This window comes from Stegodyphus dumicola, chromosome 3 (assembly GCF_044657685.1).
Source record: "Stegodyphus dumicola isolate Sdum_Otavi_A_Nest chromosome 3, ASM4465768v1".
NCBI lineage: Eukaryota > Metazoa > Arthropoda > Arachnida > Araneae > Eresidae > Stegodyphus > Stegodyphus dumicola.
In genome coordinates this window covers 47,058,168-47,081,210 of record NC_140770.1, presented here as the reverse complement: position 1 = coordinate 47,081,210, position 23,043 = coordinate 47,058,168, and the positions used below count along the sequence as shown (strand labels likewise).

The 23,043-nt window shown below is 33.3% G+C and overlaps 1 protein-coding gene across 5 annotated transcripts in view; it reads left to right on the top strand.

Moving 5' to 3' along the window:
* The window catches only part of LOC118200989 (uncharacterized), a 157,078-nt gene that overhangs the window by 19,241 nt on the left and 114,794 nt on the right, over positions 1–23,043 (top strand). For all 5 annotated transcript variants that reach the window (XM_085812844.1, XM_085812845.1, XM_085812843.1 and 2 more), the window contains 2 exons: positions 5,257–5,561; positions 22,044–22,304. In XM_085812844.1, the coding sequence (XP_085668970.1) occupies positions 5,257–5,561; positions 22,044–22,304 (566 nt within the window). The remainder of the gene's footprint in view (positions 1–5,256; positions 5,562–22,043; positions 22,305–23,043) is intronic.

Sequence of the window (23,043 nt, the reverse complement as noted above, 5' to 3'; positions counted from 1 at the left end):
TCCATCCGTAATTTAACCACCTTCCCCCTCCCAAACTTGAAAACTGCCTCAAAGTTGAAAGATGTTGCCCCCCCCCAATTTTTTTTTTTTTTTTTTTTCTTTCTATGCTTATCAGAAAAGTTGCTTTCTTCTCTCACTGCAGTGCATAGGATTGCAATTTTAAGACAAATTAAATCAGAAATTTTAAAATGTTATTTGAGAGAGATTAATTCAAATTTCCTGCCTGAATGTCATTGCAGGAAAAATCATAAACCTTTTTTAAATCTATGAATATAATCTTTCTGGCTATAACTCTAGTTATCAGAAAGTATTAAAACTTGTTTCATCAGAGTTCGGTTTTCAAATCCAGAATCAGCAAAAGTGATGATGAAGTAAGGATAGATAAAGAGGACTGCAATTTCTTAGAAACATGCATTATTTTATATATATTGTTACAGATTTTGTTTTTGGTGGGCTATTTTTAGTAGAATAGTAATTAAAATTGTTTTATATCCCAGTGCAATGCAGCACAAAAACTTATTTTAAGAGAAACCTAAGCTGGAAAAGGAAAAATGCAGGAGCACACGCATTTAACATTTAATAACTAGATAACTCGTAATTTATATTTAAATGGAATAAATGCAATTGTATGGTAGTTGTAACTGTAATTCTTCTCTTTTGCTTTCCAGAAACCTCGAGAAAATAAAAATTACCAGAATGTTCTCGTGCAGGATTAAAAAGCTTTAAGAACCCATAGAAAAACATCTCGGTTGAATTGTTTTAGTGAGGTGTATTTGTTTACTTATTTGTTGTTGACTGTAGCGAATTCGCCGTGAAATCGGATTAGCTTTCTCTGTGCTTTGAATTGTGTTCTGTTTAATGTTTCAGTAGTTCAAATATAGCTACTGATAATATTGCGTGATATTGTATGAATAGCTGTGAGGAAAAATTTCAGCATTTTGTGATGCTTCTTGTGATAAGAATAAATTTTTTATTAACTTTTCATCAGATTTGTGCATTTAATCTGTTTCGAAGCCATACCCACACAACACTTTATGGAGTGGGGTTCAAATCCACATTCTTTCTCAAGAACCAGAGACTGGATTTCAAAGCTGTATCCGGTGTGTTGGAAGTGTGCTTTGGCGAGAAATGTTTAAAAGACAACAGTAGGCTTCAATTAAAATCCTGTCAACAAAAGCCCACGGAAACACTCCAGGAGCCCGCCACGGATGTTGAAAGGCTATCTCACCTTGCCTTTACATTGTGTCTGACAGAAACAAAGAAATCCTGTCCCTGCAATACTTCATCAACAGCATCCAGGATCTCGAAATACAGAAAGCCCTGCAAATGGTGGGTGTCAAGGACATAAAAATCGTTCTAGTGTACGCCCTAAAATTCGAGGCAACCCAGCAAGCAACTTGTAGAGATCGCTATCCAGTCAGAGCTGTGCGGGTCCACAGGCCAGTCAGTGAATTGATGGCTCGTTTAGATAATTTATCCAGACAAGTCGATGCTTTGATACAGAGTAGAAGTGAATGCAAACTGGCTCTAAAGTGTTGGAAATATGGTACTGAAGGCCGCATAGACATCATTGCAAAACACTCCAGGGCACGGAAAATAAAACAGATGATTTGACAAGTTCAGTCAGTGCCTTGAAACAGAATAGGACTGTAAAGAAACAAATCCTAAAGTACTGGAACTGTAGTGTTGCAGGCCACATACAGAGGAGCAGCAGAACACCCCAGAGTGCGAAAAATAAGACGGAAACCAGTTTTGACAAGAAACCAGTGTTGGAACTGTGGAGCTGAAGGCCACGTATGTAGAAACTGCAGAACACCCCAGGGCATGGAAAATAAGACCATTTCCCAGCAACGGCACAAGAAACTAATTAATGGCCATCTTAAGGGGGTAGAGGTTGCCAGATAATAAAAAGCCCCAGTTTAAAGCACCTCAGATTTCTGCAGCGAGTAATGTCAGTAAAGGACTTTCATCATGGGACATAACTATGGGGTTTCTTGCAGTATGACGATCAATACAGGAGCGAATGTCTTGGGAAGGGGGCAGTGTTATGGATTTTGTATTTAGTTAATTAATTTTACTAGAATTGTAATTAAAAGGGTTTTATATCCCCATATAATACAGCACAAGACTTATTTTAAGAGAAAGCTATGTCAGAAAAGTAAAAATACTGGAGCATGTGCATTTAACATTTAATAAATAAATGTCTCGTAATTTATATTTAAATTGAATAAATACAATTTTGTGTTGGTTGTAACTGTAATTCTTCTCTCGAAAATAAAATTAACAGAATGTTCTCCTGCATGATTAAAAAGCTTTCAAAAGCTGGAGAAACACATCTTAGTTGAGTTGTTTATTGAGCTGTAGTTGTTTACTTATTTGTTGTTGTTGACTGTAGCGAATTTGCGGTGAGATTGGATTAGCCTTCTTTGGATGACAAATTATGATGGCCGCTTTAAGAAACGAATGGCAACCTCAAAATTAACTATTTTAGATTTTATGTTCTTCCCTAAAGTCATTTGTTCTCCCAAATTTGAGGTCTTTCCATGTTATGTAACAACCTAAATTTAACCAATAGCAGCTTAGATATTTTTATGCATCTACTCTGTATAAATACTGCTTTGCTAAATAACTGCGTCGTTGCCTAGCTTCCACCATGCTGACAACTCTGCGCTGCTATTCTTTGCTGCCTACATCATTCCTTTAAAAACCTGTGTATATAAAATGTATTGTTTTTAACTACGATTGGCTAAATACCTAGTCTACCAAAAAGTGATTTGATGCGAATTATCATGGAATAAAGTTGTGTTTAGAAACGGCCACATCTGGAAGTTGCTGGCTTCTGCATCTATCTCTTTAACTAGGCACCTAAATACTGACACACACACACATATATACCACACACACATATATATATGTATACATGTGTGTGCGTGTTTCTCATCATAAAGTTAAGTTTTGTTTGTAGGTCTTTCTCTTCATACGTTGTTTGTAAATGGTCTCTTGCAAGATGTATAAACGCTGCTCCACTGTATATGAAAACTTCCCAAGAGGGACAAAACTTGAGAATAAGTAATGTCAGCCTATTCTCTTATTGAATTTATTAGACTTTTCTATGGTGCCAACTAAAAAAGTAGTATTTGCATGTAAATAAGTATAAGCTTGTTTGTTTCTTACGACAGACTTCAGATACATTTTCATGAAGTAAATGGATAAACTTTCATAAAATTTTCTGTATCTAATCTTGAAGTAAAATTATTAAAAAGCATCTTCATCACAGACTGTCATAGGCAGTCTAGTTCTTTTGGTAAACTTACTAATTTTAAAAAGCTAAGCTAAAAAAAAAAAAAAAACTGTTCGCATGTGTATTCCCAAAGTGATTATTCTTACTGCAAAAATTCTTAATTTGGGATATTTATCTTTCAACAGATATTAATAAAAGTTATCAGATTTGTATCTTCAAGTCTTTGAATAAGATTTATAGTATTGCAGTGTAAATTAGCTCCATTTCTAGATTTTAAGAACTACTCACATTCGCTTTTGGTAACAAAAATAATGTAAAACTGGATTCCAAACAATCAAAATACTAAAATTTTTCTTTAAATTATTGTCATAATAATTCTAATTAATTTACTAGAAATGCATTTGCATGTCGCATGTGGCCCGCAGGCTGCCAACTTGAGACCACTGCTCTATGGGAATATCTTAAATAATTGTGTGGAATGTTAGAGGAACAACACCCGCAGTGCTGCCTCATCTCTTTGTTGAATTGTGATGGCAACCAGTGAATGAGGAGGACAAATTTATGGCCTTGATGAGAGACATCATGATAGCATTTGTGTGATTGGGAAATAGGAATGGCTATCAGTGTTCTTTTATATCTGATTGCTGTAGTAGAATGATGACTATTAACAAGTGTGGACTGCTTCAGTTGACAGTTGTCAAATAAGATTGTTTGAAGTGCTTTTTTGATGTCTTTAAAGTGCCATGTTAACCATCGAGGGATATGATAGGTTCTCTTCAGGAAGACATCAATACATTCTTCTGGATGTTGACTAATATAATAATCTAGTAATGTAATGAGTCTTTTGATTCAGTAATAAAGGTATGTATATAATTTCTGTATTTACTTATGTACTGTTGCTTTTTATTATGGTTTAGTACTTTAATGTTATCAGTTTGGTTTTGATCATGAGTCAGTTCATGGGTAGTAGGTCACCTATTGTGAGTAGTAGGTCACCTCAAACAAAAATTAAATGGAAACTGAAATCACAATCATTCTGAGCAAAAATTCAACCCTGGAGGCACTGCATTCGCTTTTTAACCTCACTACTGCCAGTTTGGCTGCTGTCAATAAAAAATGTAAAAAGTTCTTAAAAATGTGGTTATTATGTCAAGTTACTTGTTATGGCTTAAAAATGTGTGTCTGCTAGAATAAAAAGGAATATTTTAATTAAGACATGACCACAAGCTTCTTTCTTCATCTTAATGTTCATATCAACATTCCAAAATTGATATATCAAGTTGACAGGATACATTTGTGTAATTCAACATAAAGTACATCTTCAAAATTAAAAGTCATTTCTCAACTGAAATTCAAAGTTACTTATACAGTGCTTGCATAATATTTCAGCCAGCTCTTCAAATTTTTGCTCAGAATAATTTAGTTTTTATTTAATTTTTATTGGTTAGTTTTAAGAGTGTAAAATTATTATTGCTGAAATGGATAATTAAAGGACTCTTTAAAATAAGGTAAGTATTTTGATTTGCATAATTTTTATTTTGCCTAGTCTTCTCATCAGCTTTTTTGCTTTGCTTTTCTCAACTTGCTGCCACCTGCCATTTTCAAAAGTGTAAAAAGTTCTAGAAGAAGCTCAAAAGAACATGGAAGCGAGGCAACGCTGTGACAGGTTTAGTTTTAATCAGGGTGCACAATGAGAAGGCCTGTCACCTTACACCCTAAAAATGGATAAGGAGCATATCGACAAATGCACTGCACTATTGTCTTTTAATTCTATTGTTCTTAAGTATTAGTAAGCAAGATCAAGGCTAATGGCTCAGTGCTCCAGATATCTGGATTTGTAGTTTTTTGTATTGTTTTAAAAAATTTGTGTTAACTAGAGTAAAAAAGATAATTAAAAATTGGACATGATTGAAAGCTTTTACTTTATCCATCTCTGCATTCTTATTAACATTTGAAAATTATTGCATATACATGTATATATATATATATATATAACACTTTCATTATTTTTCTAGGGGATGAATTACCAAAACTTGAACATGGTTTTTATCAATTTGTGTATATCACATGTGATAAAGAAATCTGTGGAGCCAGCATGCCTTTTGAAATAAGGGGTTCTGATGCCCAAAATGATTCATCTGATGAAGATATAGTGGCTGAAAATGTTGAAGATGATTATATTCTTGTGAAATCGAATGCAAAAGAAAAAGTTACTCTGTTGCTTAGTTTGCTCGATGAATATCGTGTAAAAAATCTCACCCTCTCATCAGAACTGGAAAAATGTACAGAAGAAAAAGCAAAATTGATGAAAGAACATGAAGTAAGTTTATTAGTAGTCTCATTAATATTGTATTTGAATCTAAGATTTACTCCTTATTCAGTGCTAGAAACGTGAAGGAGTCAGATTCTATTTTATTTGGTGCTTTCTGATTATCTGCATATCTGATTTCCAAGTACCATAGAAATGCCATGTTTTTGGTGTATTTTGGAATATACATACTATAATAACCAATATATGTATGCACATGTCACGCAAGTGTTTGAGTACATATTTATTCATACTTTATAGTTAGTTACCTGTCATGTTGTTGAATAGCATTTCCCATATAGATTTGTTTTTCCTCATGACATCTAATTTCTTATGAATTGCTTTTTCATTTATGAGTAGAACAGTACGCAGGAACCATAAAGGTAGCCAAACAAAAATTTTATTCCAATTTACATAGTCGAATCTTGACGACTCAAGTTATGAGTTGTTGACAACTTTTTGGCATTGCAGATAATCAGAAATCAATTTTTTGTACTATTTAAGTTTGAGGCTAATCTTTGGAATATGATAACAGGTAGTTTGGCGACATTTTGGTAAGGCAATAAAAGTTACTAGCTAGGACTTTTGCAGTGTACATAAATAAAGTCAAGAGTGTGTGCAATGCCATATTTGTGCAATTCTGGGATGTTTTTTTAAGTGAAAATAAGTCGATGTGTACATGGATACCGTGTCTGTGCAATTCTTAAAAAGCGGCAAGCAGTGAGCAATTCTGCACTTTCTCCCAATTTCGCACCTAATCTTCGTCATGATTAAGCACTTTTGTTCCATAAAAGTTCTAGCATAAGTGTAATTTGGCTAGCAGTTTGTTGAAAAAAAATGTTGAGTAAAAAAAAAATGCCGTTACTTCGTGAAAACAAAATGGCGTCCCAAAAAAAAAAACTAGCAGGTTGCTGTAGCAGGGTTGGTCGCCAAATTTTCGCCAAAAAATCATTAAGTTACCATAATCCGAAGATTAACCAATTTTGATTTATTAATGATAATAATATATTGGAATAATTAATTTGGAATTTTTAGGAATTCAGAAAGATTTGTAGTTCTGAGATGCCATTGATTTTAAAATATACCTAAGTTTTATCAGCATTTATATGGGAAAAAGTAAATAACTTGAATGTGGAAGTTTTATATTTTAAAATAATTGTATGTGAATTGATTTTCGTGATTTTTTTTTTTTTTTTTTTTATGTTATAGGAGGATGTCCAGAAAAAATATAAAATTTTGTCGTTTGCTTTTTAATTAAGTTGTAAGTTGAAAATAATTAATTTTTGTTATTTTTTATTATTATGTGTACTATAGAATTTGTGTAAGACATTCCCATCTGAGGAGGTTTGTCATTTGAAATATTTTATAAAATCTTATTTTATATTCAGGGAGCTAAACTCTTGCCACTCAGTAGTATCTTTAGTAGACTCAGATCCTAAAATGTATTTCAGTAGGTTTATTTACTTGTTTACGTTAGATAAGTCAAAATAGAAAGGCTAACCACTGTTCTGTCACAGCCATAAAAGAGGCTTCAGGTGTTACAGATTTAAAAATTTTCTTTTGCTTAATGCAGATATCGCTATTTTGCCATTAATGACTGGACACTGGTTATAAAATTGCTCAAATGTAGGTAGTATGGTGTCAGTTTGATACTGGTCTGACATTCATCACTTTTGTAGCCTTAGAGCAAGGATGTCAAACTCGCGGCCCACAACAAATATTTTTGCGGCCCGGCCAATATATCGGCAAACAATAATACATAATAATAAAATAACATATCGACAAAGAAAAAAATGAAATGTTTACTGCTAAGTAATTAACGATAATTTATTCAGTGTTGTTAGATTACTCACAGCGAGCTGACACACACACACTACTGAAATTACAAATGCATGTGAGTAGCTTGCGTTCGGCTACCTTCGGCTTTTGGGGGACACGTGCACTCAGAACTTGTACGCATCCCCCGATAGCCGAATGTGGCCGAACTCATGGTCTCAGTTTTCCAATCATAGTTTTGTACGATATATTGGTGCATGCATGTGCATGCACTTTGCTTTATTATTAATTATTACTTAATTCATATTGTTACAGATTTCATAGTTATTTATTTATTTATTTTTTTTATTTAGAATTGTAATTACATTTGCTTCATGTTGCCTTAGCAACGCAGACGATTTTTGAAAAGACAACTGCGTTAAAAATAGAACAGCGCGTGCATTCAATACCTAATAAATAAATATCTCGTAATTGCTGTTGCCATCCACAAAAATCCAGATATTTATAGATGTTTCCAGTATATTCGAGAAATTAATTATAAAGCTTTTAAAAGCCGAGAACAAATAACTCATCTCAGTAGTAGCTGTAGTTCTAGCGAACTGTTTGTTTACTTAATGCTGTGATTGATTTGTAGCAATTTCGCTGTGAGATAGAATTAGTTTCTCCGTTTTGAATTGATTTTTGCTAAACATTTGACATTTTGTGATATTGTTAGAATATTTTTGAAGAAATATTTCAGCATTTTGATTTATCTCTTGTGGAAAGAATAAATTTTTGTTAACTTTTTAACGTTAACCATGTTTATTCCAGCCCTTTTTATTCAGTATATCTATATCAAAACTAAGTGGTAGTAAAATGAAACGAAAAATCGCTGACGAACATAGAATATTCCAAGTAAAATGGGAATTAGAATATTTTTGCTGTGAAATAAAAGATAAAATAATCTGCTTGATATGCAATAATACTATTAATGTACCAAAGTTATATAATATTAAATGTCATTACGAACAACACAAATCGAAATATAACAATTACGAAAGATTAATGAGAGAAGAAAAGTTGAAAGAGCTCAAGTTAGGAGTGAAAAAGCAACAGTCCATGTTTAGTAAAGTATTGCAAGAAAGTGAAGCGGCGGTACATGGCTACGTCTTGTCCGAGTTGATAGCTAAACATTCGAAGCTTTTTGCTGACGGTGATTTCATCAAGGAATGCCTAATGAAAGCTGGAGAAATTGTTTGTCCTGGAAATGTGAAGGCTTTTCAATCAATTTCATTCTCTCGAAATACAGTTGCGGAAAGAGTTACTGATTTAGCCGCGAATTTAAGTGATCAGATCAAAGCAAAATCATCTAGTTTCGAAAGTTTCTCCATTGCCTGTGATGAGAGCATGGACATTAGTGGCAAAGCTCAATTAGCAGTGTTTCTTCGTTCTTGTGACAAGAATTTTAACATTTTTGAGGAATTACTGGAACTAATACCGATGCCTGGTACTACCACAGGAGAAGATATATTTACTTGTGTTTTTGGACTTCTGCAGAAATACAATCTACCTTTGGCAAAATTAAATTCTGTAGCTACAGATGGTGCTCCATCAATGACTGAGAAAAACAAGGGCTTCGTAGCATTACTAAGAAAAAAACTTAGTGAAATTCACGGTTCAAACATTCATCATATGCATTGTATTATACATCAAGAAGTTCTATGCACGAAAGTAATAAATATGGAGAATTGTCATATATAAAAAAAGTTATAAATTTTATAAGATTTCGAGGTTTAAATCAGCGTCAATTCACTGCTTTCTTAAGTGAGTTAGATAGTGAATATTCGGGTTTGTCTTACTATACTGAGGTACGTTGGTTATCTTGCTCCAAGATTCTCAAACAATTCTGGGATTTGAAAGAAGAAATATGTCAGATTTTAAAAACGAAAATCAAGACGTAAGTTTGTTTTACGATCCAATATGGATACAAGATTTATCTTTCTTGGTTGATATAACCAAACGCTTAACCGATTTAAATTTATCGTTCAAGGAAAAGATCATATCATTACGAACATGTTTGACATAATTAAAGCATTCAAATGTCAACTAGTTCTTTGGGAAAAACAACTTAAAAATGAAGATTTGATGCACTTCCCGACGTGCAGCATGAACAAATCAAGTTTAGATGACACTTGTTTGTATCAAAAATACGCAGAAAAAATTGCAAATTTAACAACTGAATTTCAAATGAGGTTTAATGATTTTAGTTCCCTCGAAGACAAATTTTTTTTGTTTTCTTCGATTTTCTCAATAAGTGTTGACTCAGTACCTAGCCATATGAAAATGGAGGTGATCGAGATTCAATGCAACTCAAATTTGAAAGGAAAATTCATTGAAGTGGGCGTGCCTGAATTTTACAAATATTTACCAGCCAGATTTGAAAATACTCGAAAATTCGCATATGAAATTATTTCCATGTTTGGTAGCACTTATTCTTGCGAGCAGTTATTTTTGGTCATGAAAGGTAATAAGTCTCCTATTAGAAACCGTATTAATGATGCTCACCTTCGGTCAGCGTTGAAAGTTATCACTGCAAACAAAATTTCTCCCGAAATAGGAAAGATAATAGCAGAGAAGAGATGTCAAGTATCAGGACGTAAACATTAAATTTTTCTTGTTCTTTTCTATATAAATATATATATCTATGTTTATTATTGTATTATTCGAAATAAATCTACGTTTCTATGAATATTGTTTTTTTTTTTTTTTTTTTTTTTTTTTTGCGGCCCGCCTAAACTTAAACCTTGTTTGTTTGGCCCAAGTGTACCTATGAGTTTGACATCCCTGCCTTAGAGGAAGACTTACCATTATGTTTTTGAAGGTATTAGATATTTTGTTCCATTACTCCTGCAATATATGGTGCTGTGGTAGTTTTGGTGAGGTTTGGCTGACTTGCAACAATGCTATGCTATCCCAAGTATATTCAGTTGGATTGAAATCTGGGCTTTGAATTTGGTACTCAAGTTCATTCACTCCCATTTCCTTGAGTCACTTGGTTACAGCTTTCACTTTATGTATAAGTGAACTGTCACATGAAAATGATAAAAGGCCAGTTCTAAATTTTTGTCTCAAGATGGATAGAACAGAATTATTCAATATTTACAAAAGCATTCAGCATTCAAGGCTTCGGGTAATAAAAGGCATTGGGCCTAGACCAAACCGAGGAAAACAAACCATACCACAATTCTGCCTCACAGTGCGGAACATTTTCACAATGTGAAAAGTTATATTCGCTGAGTATTTTAGTAAGTAATATTCACCCACGATTCACTAGTCCACACATGTTGAATAAAATGCCACAACATGCAGTATGATTTATGATTCCATATAATGTTCCTCTTTTGTATAGAATGTGCATGTCATGTGTTCTGCATTACTGTAATTAGAAGTGAACATTTAGTTTTAACTATCTTTGGCTTATATATTAGAGCTTGACTATGAAATCCAAATACAGATATTTTTTGATGAATGGTAAGAGTGCTGGCATCACTTCTAGATGCCAATGGAAGCTCTCTAGTCACTATTCTTAACAAAGCTTGTGGGTTTGACTTCAATACGAAAGGTATTAACAGGCCCTAGCTATAAATTTTTTGTTTCCTTTTCTGATTGGTATAGGGTTGTAACTCTCTTCTATTTCATCATTACGCCAGTCTTTTATTTCAGTTGTACCTGTGGCAAATAAATGACTTGCTAGTAATTTTTTTTCCTTCATTAGGTGTTTGGCTATTTATGGCAATGCCATGCATTGCAGTTAAATCGCTGTGACTGAAAGGTTAAGAGGTCAAGTAATCATTTACTAATTTATCCACATTTTATTATTTATTCTTTTTTATAAACTTGGTCAAGCAATGAATTTCAAACAAGATAAAATGGATTTGATGTCTGCTTTCATGTTACCATAGTTCAGTTTTAGGGTAAATAAATGTTTTTGGAAATATAATTAACGTATCAATGCAACCACGTTGCTAGATTTTCAAGTGTGCTAAACTCTTGCAACCATGGGCATAACAATTCTTCCATTTTAACAAGCAATATGATTTTCATACACGTTCTTTTTGTTGTATTCCAAGTTCCAATGATTTTTATAAAAAGATCTGAGTGTTTGATTTAAATTCAATTAAGTGTGCATTTGCCTGCAGTGGCAGAAACTGCATTAAAATTTTTAAAGGAATACAATACTTTGCTGTAAAATTATTATAGAACATAATTTTCCTGAATATTCTTAAAGCATTTGTCATGAAATTTCTACCAGGAGAAAAGAAACAAAAATTTTCTTGTAAATAGGTTTATTGATTTTTCAGTATAAATATGTAATGGAAACAAAATCTGTATGCATGTGTTCTAAGAACTGTGAAAGTTAGTTATTATAGAACCATGAATATTGGTGAAGGACCCACCAATGTTGCGCCAATGGTTCTTACGAAATTCTGAGCGATACTTATATCTACAAGTCTTTAAATAAAAAAATTCATCTGTATATTTGCACAATCCACCAAGTAGTTACTGCTCTGAAAATATTTTACCCATTTCATTTTTTATGCTTCGTAGAAAGCTTTTGATGATTGCTGTTGTTTTATTAGACCCTCAAAACTTACCAGAAGCTGTTTAAAAAGCTATGAGTACCCCAGGTAACTGTTTTGAATTATTCTTGTTTTAAGACACAATAACACGCCGAATAAATACTAATTCAGAAGACAAACAACAAAAATCAGCGTTATATTTACAAAATTTCCACAGGACTAGTTTCGATGTTTTTACCGAACCACCATCCTCAGCTGCAAAAACGCAAATGAACAAGATAGGAAAAAATGATTAGATAAGATAAGAAAGCCTGGACAAGAATAAGCAAGTGACGCCATCTGTTGGTGAAACCAGAACTAAAACATAATTTCTTTAAAGGCCGAAGGCAAATTTGGATTGGAATTAGGATCGTTAACTAGAACAGAAAGATTTTTATGAATGTGAAATGCCTCTAGAAAATCCAGTTCTCCAATGGAAAAAGTTTTTTGAATAATTTTGGCAGCAGAAAAATTGAAAGTGTGATTTTCGGACAACAGTGTTGCGCAACAGAAGACTTCTGTGTTTCCTTTTTTCTAACATATGCCTCATGTTCCTTAACGCGAAATTTTAAGGTTCTCTTAGTTTGGCCAATGTAAATTAAACTACACTGGCAAGGAATCCTATAAATACCCTAGGAATTCATATCCGGAATGGAGTCCTTAAGTATGGAACTTGGAATTTTATTGATGGGAGAATAAACAACCCGAAAGTTAAATTTCTGCAAAATATGTGCAACTTTATAGCTAATTGATGGAAAGAAGGGAATGACAACAGAATTTTTATAATCTCCTAAAACAAGAGTGTGCCTTTTAGTGTGTTGAGATGAGAATTTTTTAACTGCTTGATTAATAATGTTGGGTGAAAAGCCCCTGTCAGTAGCTATTGCTTTTAAATAATTTAGTTCTTCATCAAGGGCTAGTTTGGAGGAGCAAACTTGAAGAGCACGGAAAACATAGGAATAAAATGAAGCTAGCTTTTGTTTAGTCGGATGACATGATTTAAAGTGTGGTGGAAGGCAAACCGATGAAGGTTTACGGTAAACTGTAGCACTGAAGTTGGATGTGTTATGTGTGACCAGAATGTCGAGAAAAATAAATGTTTTTGGAAATATAATTAATGTATCAATGCAACCACGTTGCTAGATTTTCAAGTGTGCTAAACTCTTGCAACCATGGGCATAACAATTCTTCCATTTTAACAAGCAATATGATTTTCATACACGTTCTTTTTGTTGTATTCCAAGTTCCAATGATTTTTATAAAAAGATCTGAGTGTTTGATTTAAATTCAATTAAGTGTGCATTTGCCTGCAGTGGCAGAAACTGCATTAAAATTTTTAAAGGAATACAATACTTTGCTGTAAAATTATTATAGAACATAATTTTCCTGAATATTCTTAAAGCATTTGTCATGAAATTTCTACCAGGAGAAAAGAAACAAAAATTTTCTTGTAAATAGGTTTATTGATTTTTCAGTATAAATATGTAATGGAAACAAAATCTGTATGCATGTGTTCTAAGAACTGTGAAAGTTAGTTATTATAGAACCATGAATATTGGTGAAGGACCCACCAATGTTGCGCCAATGGTTCTTACGAAATTCTGAGCGATACTTATATCTACAAGTCTTTAAATAAAAAAATTCATCTGTATATTTGCACAATCCACCAAGTAGTTACTGCTCTGAAAATATTTTACCCATTTCATTTTTTATGCTTCGTAGAAAGCTTTTGATGATTGCTGTTGTTTTATTAGACCCTCAAAACTTACCAGAAGCTGTTTAAAAAGCTATGAGTACCCCAGGTAACTGTTTTGAATTATTCTTGTTTTAAGACACAATAACACGCCGAATAAATACTAATTCAGAAGACAAACAACAAAAATCAGCGTTATATTTACAAAATTTCCACAGGACTAGTTTCGATGTTTTTACCGAACCACCATCCTCAGCTGCAAAAACGCAAATGAACAAGATAGGAAAAAATGATTAGATAAGATAAGAAAGCCTGGACAAGAATAAGCAAGTGACGCCATCTGTTGGTGAAACCAGAACTAAAACATAATTTCTTTAAAGGCCGAAGGCAAATTTGGATTGGAATTAGGATCGTTAACTAGAACAGAAAGATTTTTATGAATGTGAAATGCCTCTAGAAAATCCAGTTCTCCAATGGAAAAAGTTTTTTGAATAATTTTGGCAGCAGAAAAATTGAAAGTGTGATTTTCGGACAACAGTGTTGCGCAACAGAAGACTTCTGTGTTTCCTTTTTTCTAACATATGCCTCATGTTCCTTAACGCGAAATTTTAAGGTTCTCTTAGTTTGGCCAATGTAAATTAAACTACACTGGCAAGGAATCCTATAAATACCCTAGGAATTCATATCCGGAATGGAGTCCTTAAGTATGGAACTTGGAATTTTATTGATGGGAGAATAAACAACCCGAAAGTTAAATTTCTGCAAAATATGTGCAACTTTATAGCTAATTGATGGAAAGAAGGGAATGACAACAGAATTTTTATAATCTCCTAAAACAAGAGTGTGCCTTTTAGTGTGTTGAGATGAGAATTTTTTAACTGCTTGATTAATAATGTTGGGTGAAAAGCCCCTGTCAGTAGCTATTGCTTTTAAATAATTTAGTTCTTCATCAAGGGCTAGTTTGGAGGAGCAAACTTGAAGAGCACGGAAAACATAGGAATAAAATGAAGCTAGCTTTTGTTTAGTCGGATGACATGATTTAAAGTGTGGTGGAAGGCAAACCGATGAAGGTTTACGGTAAACTGTAGCACTGAAGTTGGATGTGTTATGTGTGACCAGAATGTCGAGAAAAATAAATGTTTTTGGAAATATAATTAATGTATCAATGCAACCACGTTGCTAGATTTTCAAGTGTGCTAAACTCTTGCAACCATGGGCATAACAATTCTTCCATTTTAACAAGCAATATGATTTTCATACACGTTCTTTTTGTTGTATTCCAAGTTCCAATGATTTTTATAAAAAGATCTGAGTGTTTGATTTAAATTCAATTAAGTGTGCATTTGCCTGCAGTGGCAGAAACTGCATTAAAATTTTTAAAGGAATACAATACTTTGCTGTAAAATTATTATAGAACATAATTTTCCTGAATATTCTTAAAGCATTTGTCATGAAATTTCTACCAGGAGAAAAGAAACAAAAATTTTCTTGTAAATAGGTTTATTGATTTTTCAGTATAAATATGTAATGGAAACAAAATCTGTATGCATGTGTTCTAAGAACTGTGAAAGTTAGTTATTATAGAACCATGAATATTGGTGAAGGACCCACCAATGTTGCGCCAATGGTTCTTACGAAATTCTGAGCGATACTTATATCTACAAGTCTTTAAATAAAAAAATTCATCTGTATATTTGCACAATCCACCAAGTAGTTACTGCTCTGAAAATATTTTACCCATTTCATTTTTTATGCTTCGTAGAAAGCTTTTGATGATTGCTGTTGTTTTATTAGACCCTCAAAACTTACCAGAAGCTGTTTAAAAAGCTATGAGTACCCCAGGTAACTGTTTTGAATTATTCTTGTTTTAAGACACAATAACACGCCGAATAAATACTAATTCAGAAGACAAACAACAAAAATCAGCGTTATATTTACAAAATTTCCACAGGACTAGTTTCGATGTTTTTACCGAACCACCATCCTCAGCTGCAAAAACGCAAATGAACAAGATAGGAAAAAATGATTAGATAAGATAAGAAAGCCTGGACAAGAATAAGCAAGTGACGCCATCTGTTGGTGAAACCAGAACTAAAACATAATTTCTTTAAAGGCCGAAGGCAAATTTGGATTGGAATTAGGATCGTTAACTAGAACAGAAAGATTTTTATGAATGTGAAATGCCTCTAGAAAATCCAGTTCTCCAATGGAAAAAGTTTTTTGAATAATTTTGGCAGCAGAAAAATTGAAAGTGTGATTTTCGGACAACAGTGTTGCGCAACAGAAGACTTCTGTGTTTCCTTTTTTCTAACATATGCCTCATGTTCCTTAACGCGAAATTTTAAGGTTCTCTTAGTTTGGCCAATGTAAATTAAACTACACTGGCAAGGAATCCTATAAATACCCTAGGAATTCATATCCGGAATGGAGTCCTTAAGTATGGAACTTGGAATTTTATTGATGGGAGAATAAACAACCCGAAAGTTAAATTTCTGCAAAATATGTGCAACTTTATAGCTAATTGATGGAAAGAAGGGAATGACAACAGAATTTTTATAATCTCCTAAAACAAGAGTGTGCCTTTTAGTGTGTTGAGATGAGAATTTTTTAACTGCTTGATTAATAATGTTGGGTGAAAAGCCCCTGTCAGTAGCTATTGCTTTTAAATAATTTAGTTCTTCATCAAGGGCTAGTTTGGAGGAGCAAACTTGAAGAGCACGGAAAACATAGGAATAAAATGAAGCTAGCTTTTGTTTAGTCGGATGACATGATTTAAAGTGTGGTGGAAGGCAAACCGATGAAGGTTTACGGTAAACTGTAGCACTGAAGTTGGATGTGTTATGTGTGACCAGAATGTCGAGAAAAATAAATGTTTTTGGAAATATAATTAATGTATCAATGCAACCACGTTGCTAGATTTTCAAGTGTGCTAAACTCTTGCAACCATGGGCATAACAATTCTTCCATTTTAACAAGCAATATGATTTTCATACACGTTCTTTTTGTTGTATTCCAAGTTCCAATGATTTTTATAAAAAGATCTGAGTGTTTGATTTAAATTCAATTAAGTGTGCATTTGCCTGCAGTGGCAGAAACTGCATTAAAATTTTTAAAGGAATACAATACTTTGCTGTAAAATTATTATAGAACATAATTTTCCTGAATATTCTTAAAGCATTTGTCATGAAATTTCTACCAGGAGAAAAGAAACAAAAATTTTCTTGTAAATAGGTTTATTGATTTTTCAGTATAAATATGTAATGGAAACAAAATCTGTATGCATGTGTTCTAAGAACTGTGAAAGTTAGTTATTATAGAACCATGAATATTGGTGAAGGACCCACCAATGTTGCGCCAATGGTTCTTACGAAATTCTGAGCGATACTTATATCTACAAGTCTTTAAATAAAAAAATTCATCTGTATATTTGCACAATCCACCAAGTAGTTACTGCTCTGAAAATATTTTACCCATTTCATTTTTTATGCTTCGTAGAAAGCTTTTGATGATTGCTGTTGTTTTATTAGACCCTCAAAACTTACCAGAAGCTGTTTAAAAAGCTATGAGTACCCCAGGTAACTGTTTTGAATTATTCTTGTTTTAAGACACAATAACACGCCGAATAAATACTAATTCAGAAGACAAACAACAAAAATCAGCGTTATATTTACAAAATTTCCACAGGACTAGTTTCGATGTTTTTACCGAACCACCATCCTCAGCTGCAAAAACGCAAATGAACAAGATAGGAAAAAATGATTAGATAAGATAAGAAAGCCTGGACAAGAATAAGCAAGTGACGCCATCTGTTGGTGAAACCAGAACTAAAACATAATTTCTTTAAAGGCCGAAGGCAAATTTGGATTGGAATTAGGATCGTTAACTAGAACAGAAAGATTTTTATGAATGTGAAATGCCTCTAGAAAATCCAGTTCTCCAATGGAAAAAGTTTTTTGAATAATTTTGGCAGCAGAAAAATTGAAAGTGTGATTTTCGGACAACAGTGTTGCGCAACAGAAGACTTCTGTGTTTCCTTTTTTCTAACATATGCCTCATGTTCCTTAACGCGAAATTTTAAGGTTCTCTTAGTTTGGCCAATGTAAATTAAACTACACTGGCAAGGAATCCTATAAATACCCTAGGAATTCATATCCGGAATGGAGTCCTTAAGTATGGAACTTGGAATTTTATTGATGGGAGAATAAACAACCCGAAAGTTAAATTTCTGCAAAATATGTGCAACTTTATAGCTAATTGATGGAAAGAAGGGAATGACAACAGAATTTTTATAATCTCCTAAAACAAGAGTGTGCCTTTTAGTGTGTTGAGATGAGAATTTTTTAACTGCTTGATTAATAATGTTGGGTGAAAAGCCCCTGTCAGTAGCTATTGCTTTTAAATAATTTAGTTCTTCATCAAGGGCTAGTTTGGAGGAGCAAACTTGAAGAGCACGGAAAACATAGGAATAAAATGAAGCTAGCTTTTGTTTAGTCGGATGACATGATTTAAAGTGTGGTGGAAGGCAAACCGATGAAGGTTTACGGTAAACTGTAGCACTGAAGTTGGATGTGTTATGTGTGACCAGAATGTCGAGAAAAATAAATGTTTTTGGAAATATAATTAATGTATCAATGCAACCACGTTGCTAGATTTTCAAGTGTGCTAAACTCTTGCAACCATGGGCATAACAATTCTTCCATTTTAACAAGCAATATGATTTTCATACACGTTCTTTTTGTTGTATTCCAAGTTCCAATGATTTTTATAAAAAGATCTGAGTGTTTGATTTAAATTCAATTAAGTGTGCATTTGCCTGCAGTGGCAGAAACTGCATTAAAATTTTTAAAGGAATACAATACTTTGCTGTAAAATTATTATAGAACATAATTTTCCTGAATATTCTTAAAGCATTTGTCATGAAATTTCTACCAGGAGAAAAGAAACAAAAATTTTCTTGTAAATAGGTTTATTGATTTTTCAGTATAAATATGTAATGGAAACAAAATCTGTATGCATGTGTTCTAAGAACTGTGAAAGTTAGTTATTATAGAACCATGAATATTGGTGAAGGACCCACCAATGTTGCGCCAATGGTTCTTACGAAATTCTGAGCGATACTTATATCTACAAGTCTTTAAATAAAAAAATTCATCTGTATATTTGCACAATCCACCAAGTAGTTACTGCTCTGAAAATATTTTACCCATTTCATTTTTTATGCTTCGTAGAAAGCTTTTGATGATTGCTGTTGTTTTATTAGACCCTCAAAACTTACCAGAAGCTGTTTAAAAAGCTATGAGTACCCCAGGTAACTGTTTTGAATTATTCTTGTTTTAAGACACAATAACACGCCGAATAAATACTAATTCAGAAGACAAACAACAAAAATCAGCGTTATATTTACAAAATTTCCACAGGACTAGTTTCGATGTTTTTACCGAACCACCATCCTCAGCTGCAAAACCGCAAATGAACAAGATAGGAAAAAATGATTAGATAAGATAAGAAAGCCTGGACCAGAGAATTGCAAGTCTCAAGTTCAAAAGTGAACTGAATAGCAGGATCAATAGAATTCATTGTTGAAAGAACTTTATTTAAATCATCTTTATTACCTTCAAACAGAGTAAAAGTATTGTCTGCGTAGCAGAACCATGCCGGGAAGTTTAAAGTTTCAAACAATTTTGATTCATAATAATGCATGTAGATATCAGCCAGGATGGGACTGAGGGGGCTTCCCATGGCTAATCCCTCAGTTTGCTTGTAATATTTATTTTGGAAAACAAAATGTGTTTGTTTCAAACAGAGTTGAGTGAGAGAAATTAGCTCATCAATTTCGATGCAAGAGAAATGAAATTCGCGAAGTCTGGTTTCTAGACATCTTAATGCACCCTCCACCGGGACATTGGTGAATAATGATTTTACATAAAAAAAAAACCATGAGTAAATTACTAAGAGAAATGTTTTTAACCTTTTTAACAAACTCTATTGAATTTTTTATGGTGTAAATGTTATTGTCTAAGAGAGTGGAAAATCTAGAAACCAAATATTTAGCTAATGGATACGAGGCAGTACCTAAATTTGATACAATAGGGTGGAAAGGAATAGCACTTTTATGAATTTTGGGAAGAGCATATAATCTGGCACAATTCACAACAGATGGGATAAGCGAATGTTTTAAGTTGCTTGAAATGATTTGCGAAGATTTGATTGCAGTTTTTATTTTTGACATGTCGGAAGGTGAAGGATCTTTAGGGATCGGATTATATGGTCCTTTGTTTAAGAGTTTAGTGACACCATCGATGTAAGTGTTCTTACCCATGACGACTATCTGGCCACCTTTGTCGGCCTTTGAAATGATAATATCCGGGTTAGAATGAATTTCGCGCATTGTAGCTCTTTCTCTCGCAGTTAGATTTGGTTTTAAAGGTTTATTATTGATATATTATGATTTAAATAAAGTTCTCTCAACAATGAATTCTATTGATCCTGCTATTCAGTTCACTTTTGAACTTGAGACTTGCAATTCTCTTCTGTTTCTCGACATTCTGGTCACACATAACACATCCAACTTCAGTGCTACAGTTTACCGTAAACCTTCATCGGTTTGCCTTCCACCACACTTTAAATCATGTCATCTGACTAAACAAAAGTTAGCTTCATTTTATTCCTATGTTTTCCGTGCTCTTCAAGTTTGCTCCTCCAAACTAGCCCTTGATGAAGAACTAAATTATTTAAAAGCAATAGCTATTGACAGGGACTTTTTACCCAACATTATTAATCAAGCAGTTAAAAAATTCTCATCTCAACACACTAAAAGGCACACTCTTGTTTTAGGAGATTATAAAAATTCTGTTGTCATTCCCTTCTTTCCATCAATTAGCTATAAAGTTGCACATATTTTGCAGAAATTTAACTTTCGGGTTGTTTATTCTCCCATCAATAAAATTCCAAGTTCCATACTTAAGGACTCCATTCCGGATATGAATTCCTGGGGTATTTATAGGATTCCTTGCCAGTGTGGTTTAATTTACATTGGCCAAACTAAGAGAGCCTTAAAATTTCACGTCAAGGAACGTGAGGCATATGTTAGAAAAAAGGAAACACGGAAGTCTTCTGTTGCGCAACATTGTTGGTCCGAAAATCACACTTTCAATTTTTCTGCTGCCAAAATTATTCAAAAAACTTCTTCCATTGGAGAACTGGATTTTCTAGAGGCATTTCACATTCATAAAAATCTTACTGTTCTAGTTAATGATCCTAATTCCAATCCAAATTTGCCTTCGGCCTTTAAAGAAATTATGTTTTAGTTCTGGTTTCACCAACAGATGGCGCCACTTGCTTATTCTTGTCCAGGCTTTCTTATCTTATCTAATCATTTTTTCCTATCTTGTTCATTTGCGGTTTTGCAGCTGAGGATGGTGGTTCGGTAAAACCATCGAAACCAGTCCTGTGGAAATTTTGTAAATATAACGCTGATTTTTGTTGTTTGTCTTCGTAATTAGTATTCTTGTTTTGTCAGCGATGTCCCAGCTGTTCATATTCCCATTCAAGAGGTGGTAATTCTCCTGATGAGCTGGAAATTAACTGTGGTGCTGTCACAAAAGTGATTCTGTATGCCTTATTGAGAATCGATCAGAGCTACATCAAATGAAAGCACAGATGTCTTGAGTGTGTTGCAACATCATGCTAATCCATAATTGGTGCTAAATGGTGCTGCTTGGCGATAGTTGCATGGTCAACAGGATAATATTTAAGTATCTGTGCGTATAATGAATATATGTATACAATTATCAGCCATCATATTTATGCTGTAAAAAACTGCAAACTGTGTCAAGGGGTTTGTTCTAATGCGGTCTTCCTCTTTTTAACCATGTAATTTAACTGATTTTGAATGCAAAAAATAGCTGTTTTAAAGTTAGAAATTTAGTGCCAGAAATGCAAATAGTCTAAGAGTAAAGAGTAATTATTAATAAATATATCTATTAAAATAGGTAACTGCTTTGAATATTAAGTATTAAATAAGAAACTATGTCATAATTTATAAAATTCCTCTTAGATACAATGCTTTGTAGAAAAGTTAAGATCTGTGTGTGTGTGTGTGTGGGGGGGTGTCTTTTAAAAGAAATGAGGTTTCCTAAAAATGTATGTAATTTTAGGAGAGAGAGCTAAATGTTCATTATCTTACTAATCTTACATATTTTTTTCCCTATACAATAGTTAAAAAAAAAAGGGAGAGGTTGAGTGTTATGTCTCTTCCATGTCACCAAATTTAGCAAGTTTTTCTCCATAAAGACATCTGTTCTAAAAACCAATAGCCTTTTAGTGTAGCTTGTTTTGATTGTATTTCTGTTATATTTTCAGTTTTGTTTGATTTTCCGTTATATTTGTTATACATAGTGTTTTTTCACAATGCATTAATTATTTTAGGAAACTTTTGCCAACATGAGAAAAAAAATCATGATTTTACAAGATGCTAGACATGTGGAAGAATTAAAGGCAGAGGAAAAGTTAAAAGCTCTTAACGAAGCGCACATGAAAGCTCTTGAAGATTCTGCAATGGCTAAAAATCAGGAAAAAGTAGAATTAGAAGCAAAATTAAAAGAAGTAACAGAGGAGCTGTGGTCTGCCTATTCATCAAAAAAGGAGCTTGCTGATAAATGCAAATACTTGGAAGAACTTACTGTGATGGTAATTATGTTACATGCAGTTATTTTATATGCTTAACAAAAACGTAGTTTATGTTCATTCTCTTCTATATTCAGCCATGCTTTATCCCGAAATTTTTTAAAGATTATTAACTTTATGTATTTTAAACAAAAGTGTATTTTCATAAGTGCAAAGAAAGCAATGTTTAGTAATAAAGATAAAAAGACCCCCCCTCCCCCCAAAAAAAGGAGGAGCGAGTCCAGGAGTAGATTGGTAAATTGCAAGCTCAGCTAGAGCATAAAATTGTTAAGGCACTCTGAGGTGACACTAAATGCTGAATCTTCAAATTATTTATTTATTTTACAGTGATTTTTCCTCCCCTCTTTTTTTTCTTGCAGAGTATAGTAATGGAGAATACCAAGATAAATTAGGTGTGCCACAAAACCATTTTTTCCACCAAACTAACTCAGATTCATGCATGTCACTTTCAAACACCATCTGGCTAGGGAATTGTGTTGTGGCCAATAATAATAAATAGATTGAAGCTGGCCACGACCACACTTTTAGTTTTTGTGAGCAGTTGTAGGAGGTCAAGGTTGGCATTTTTCTGCCCAACTTAAATAAGAACTGAAGCTTCTATATGGAATGGAATGTTGCTTATACGTTTTTGCTTTCATTAGCATAGAAGCTTATAAGGAAGAGAGATTCCAAGGAACTTGTTATGTTAACTGTACTTCAGGGCCCACCAGCGGCCGAGCGGTAAAGTCGCTAAACACTGGTA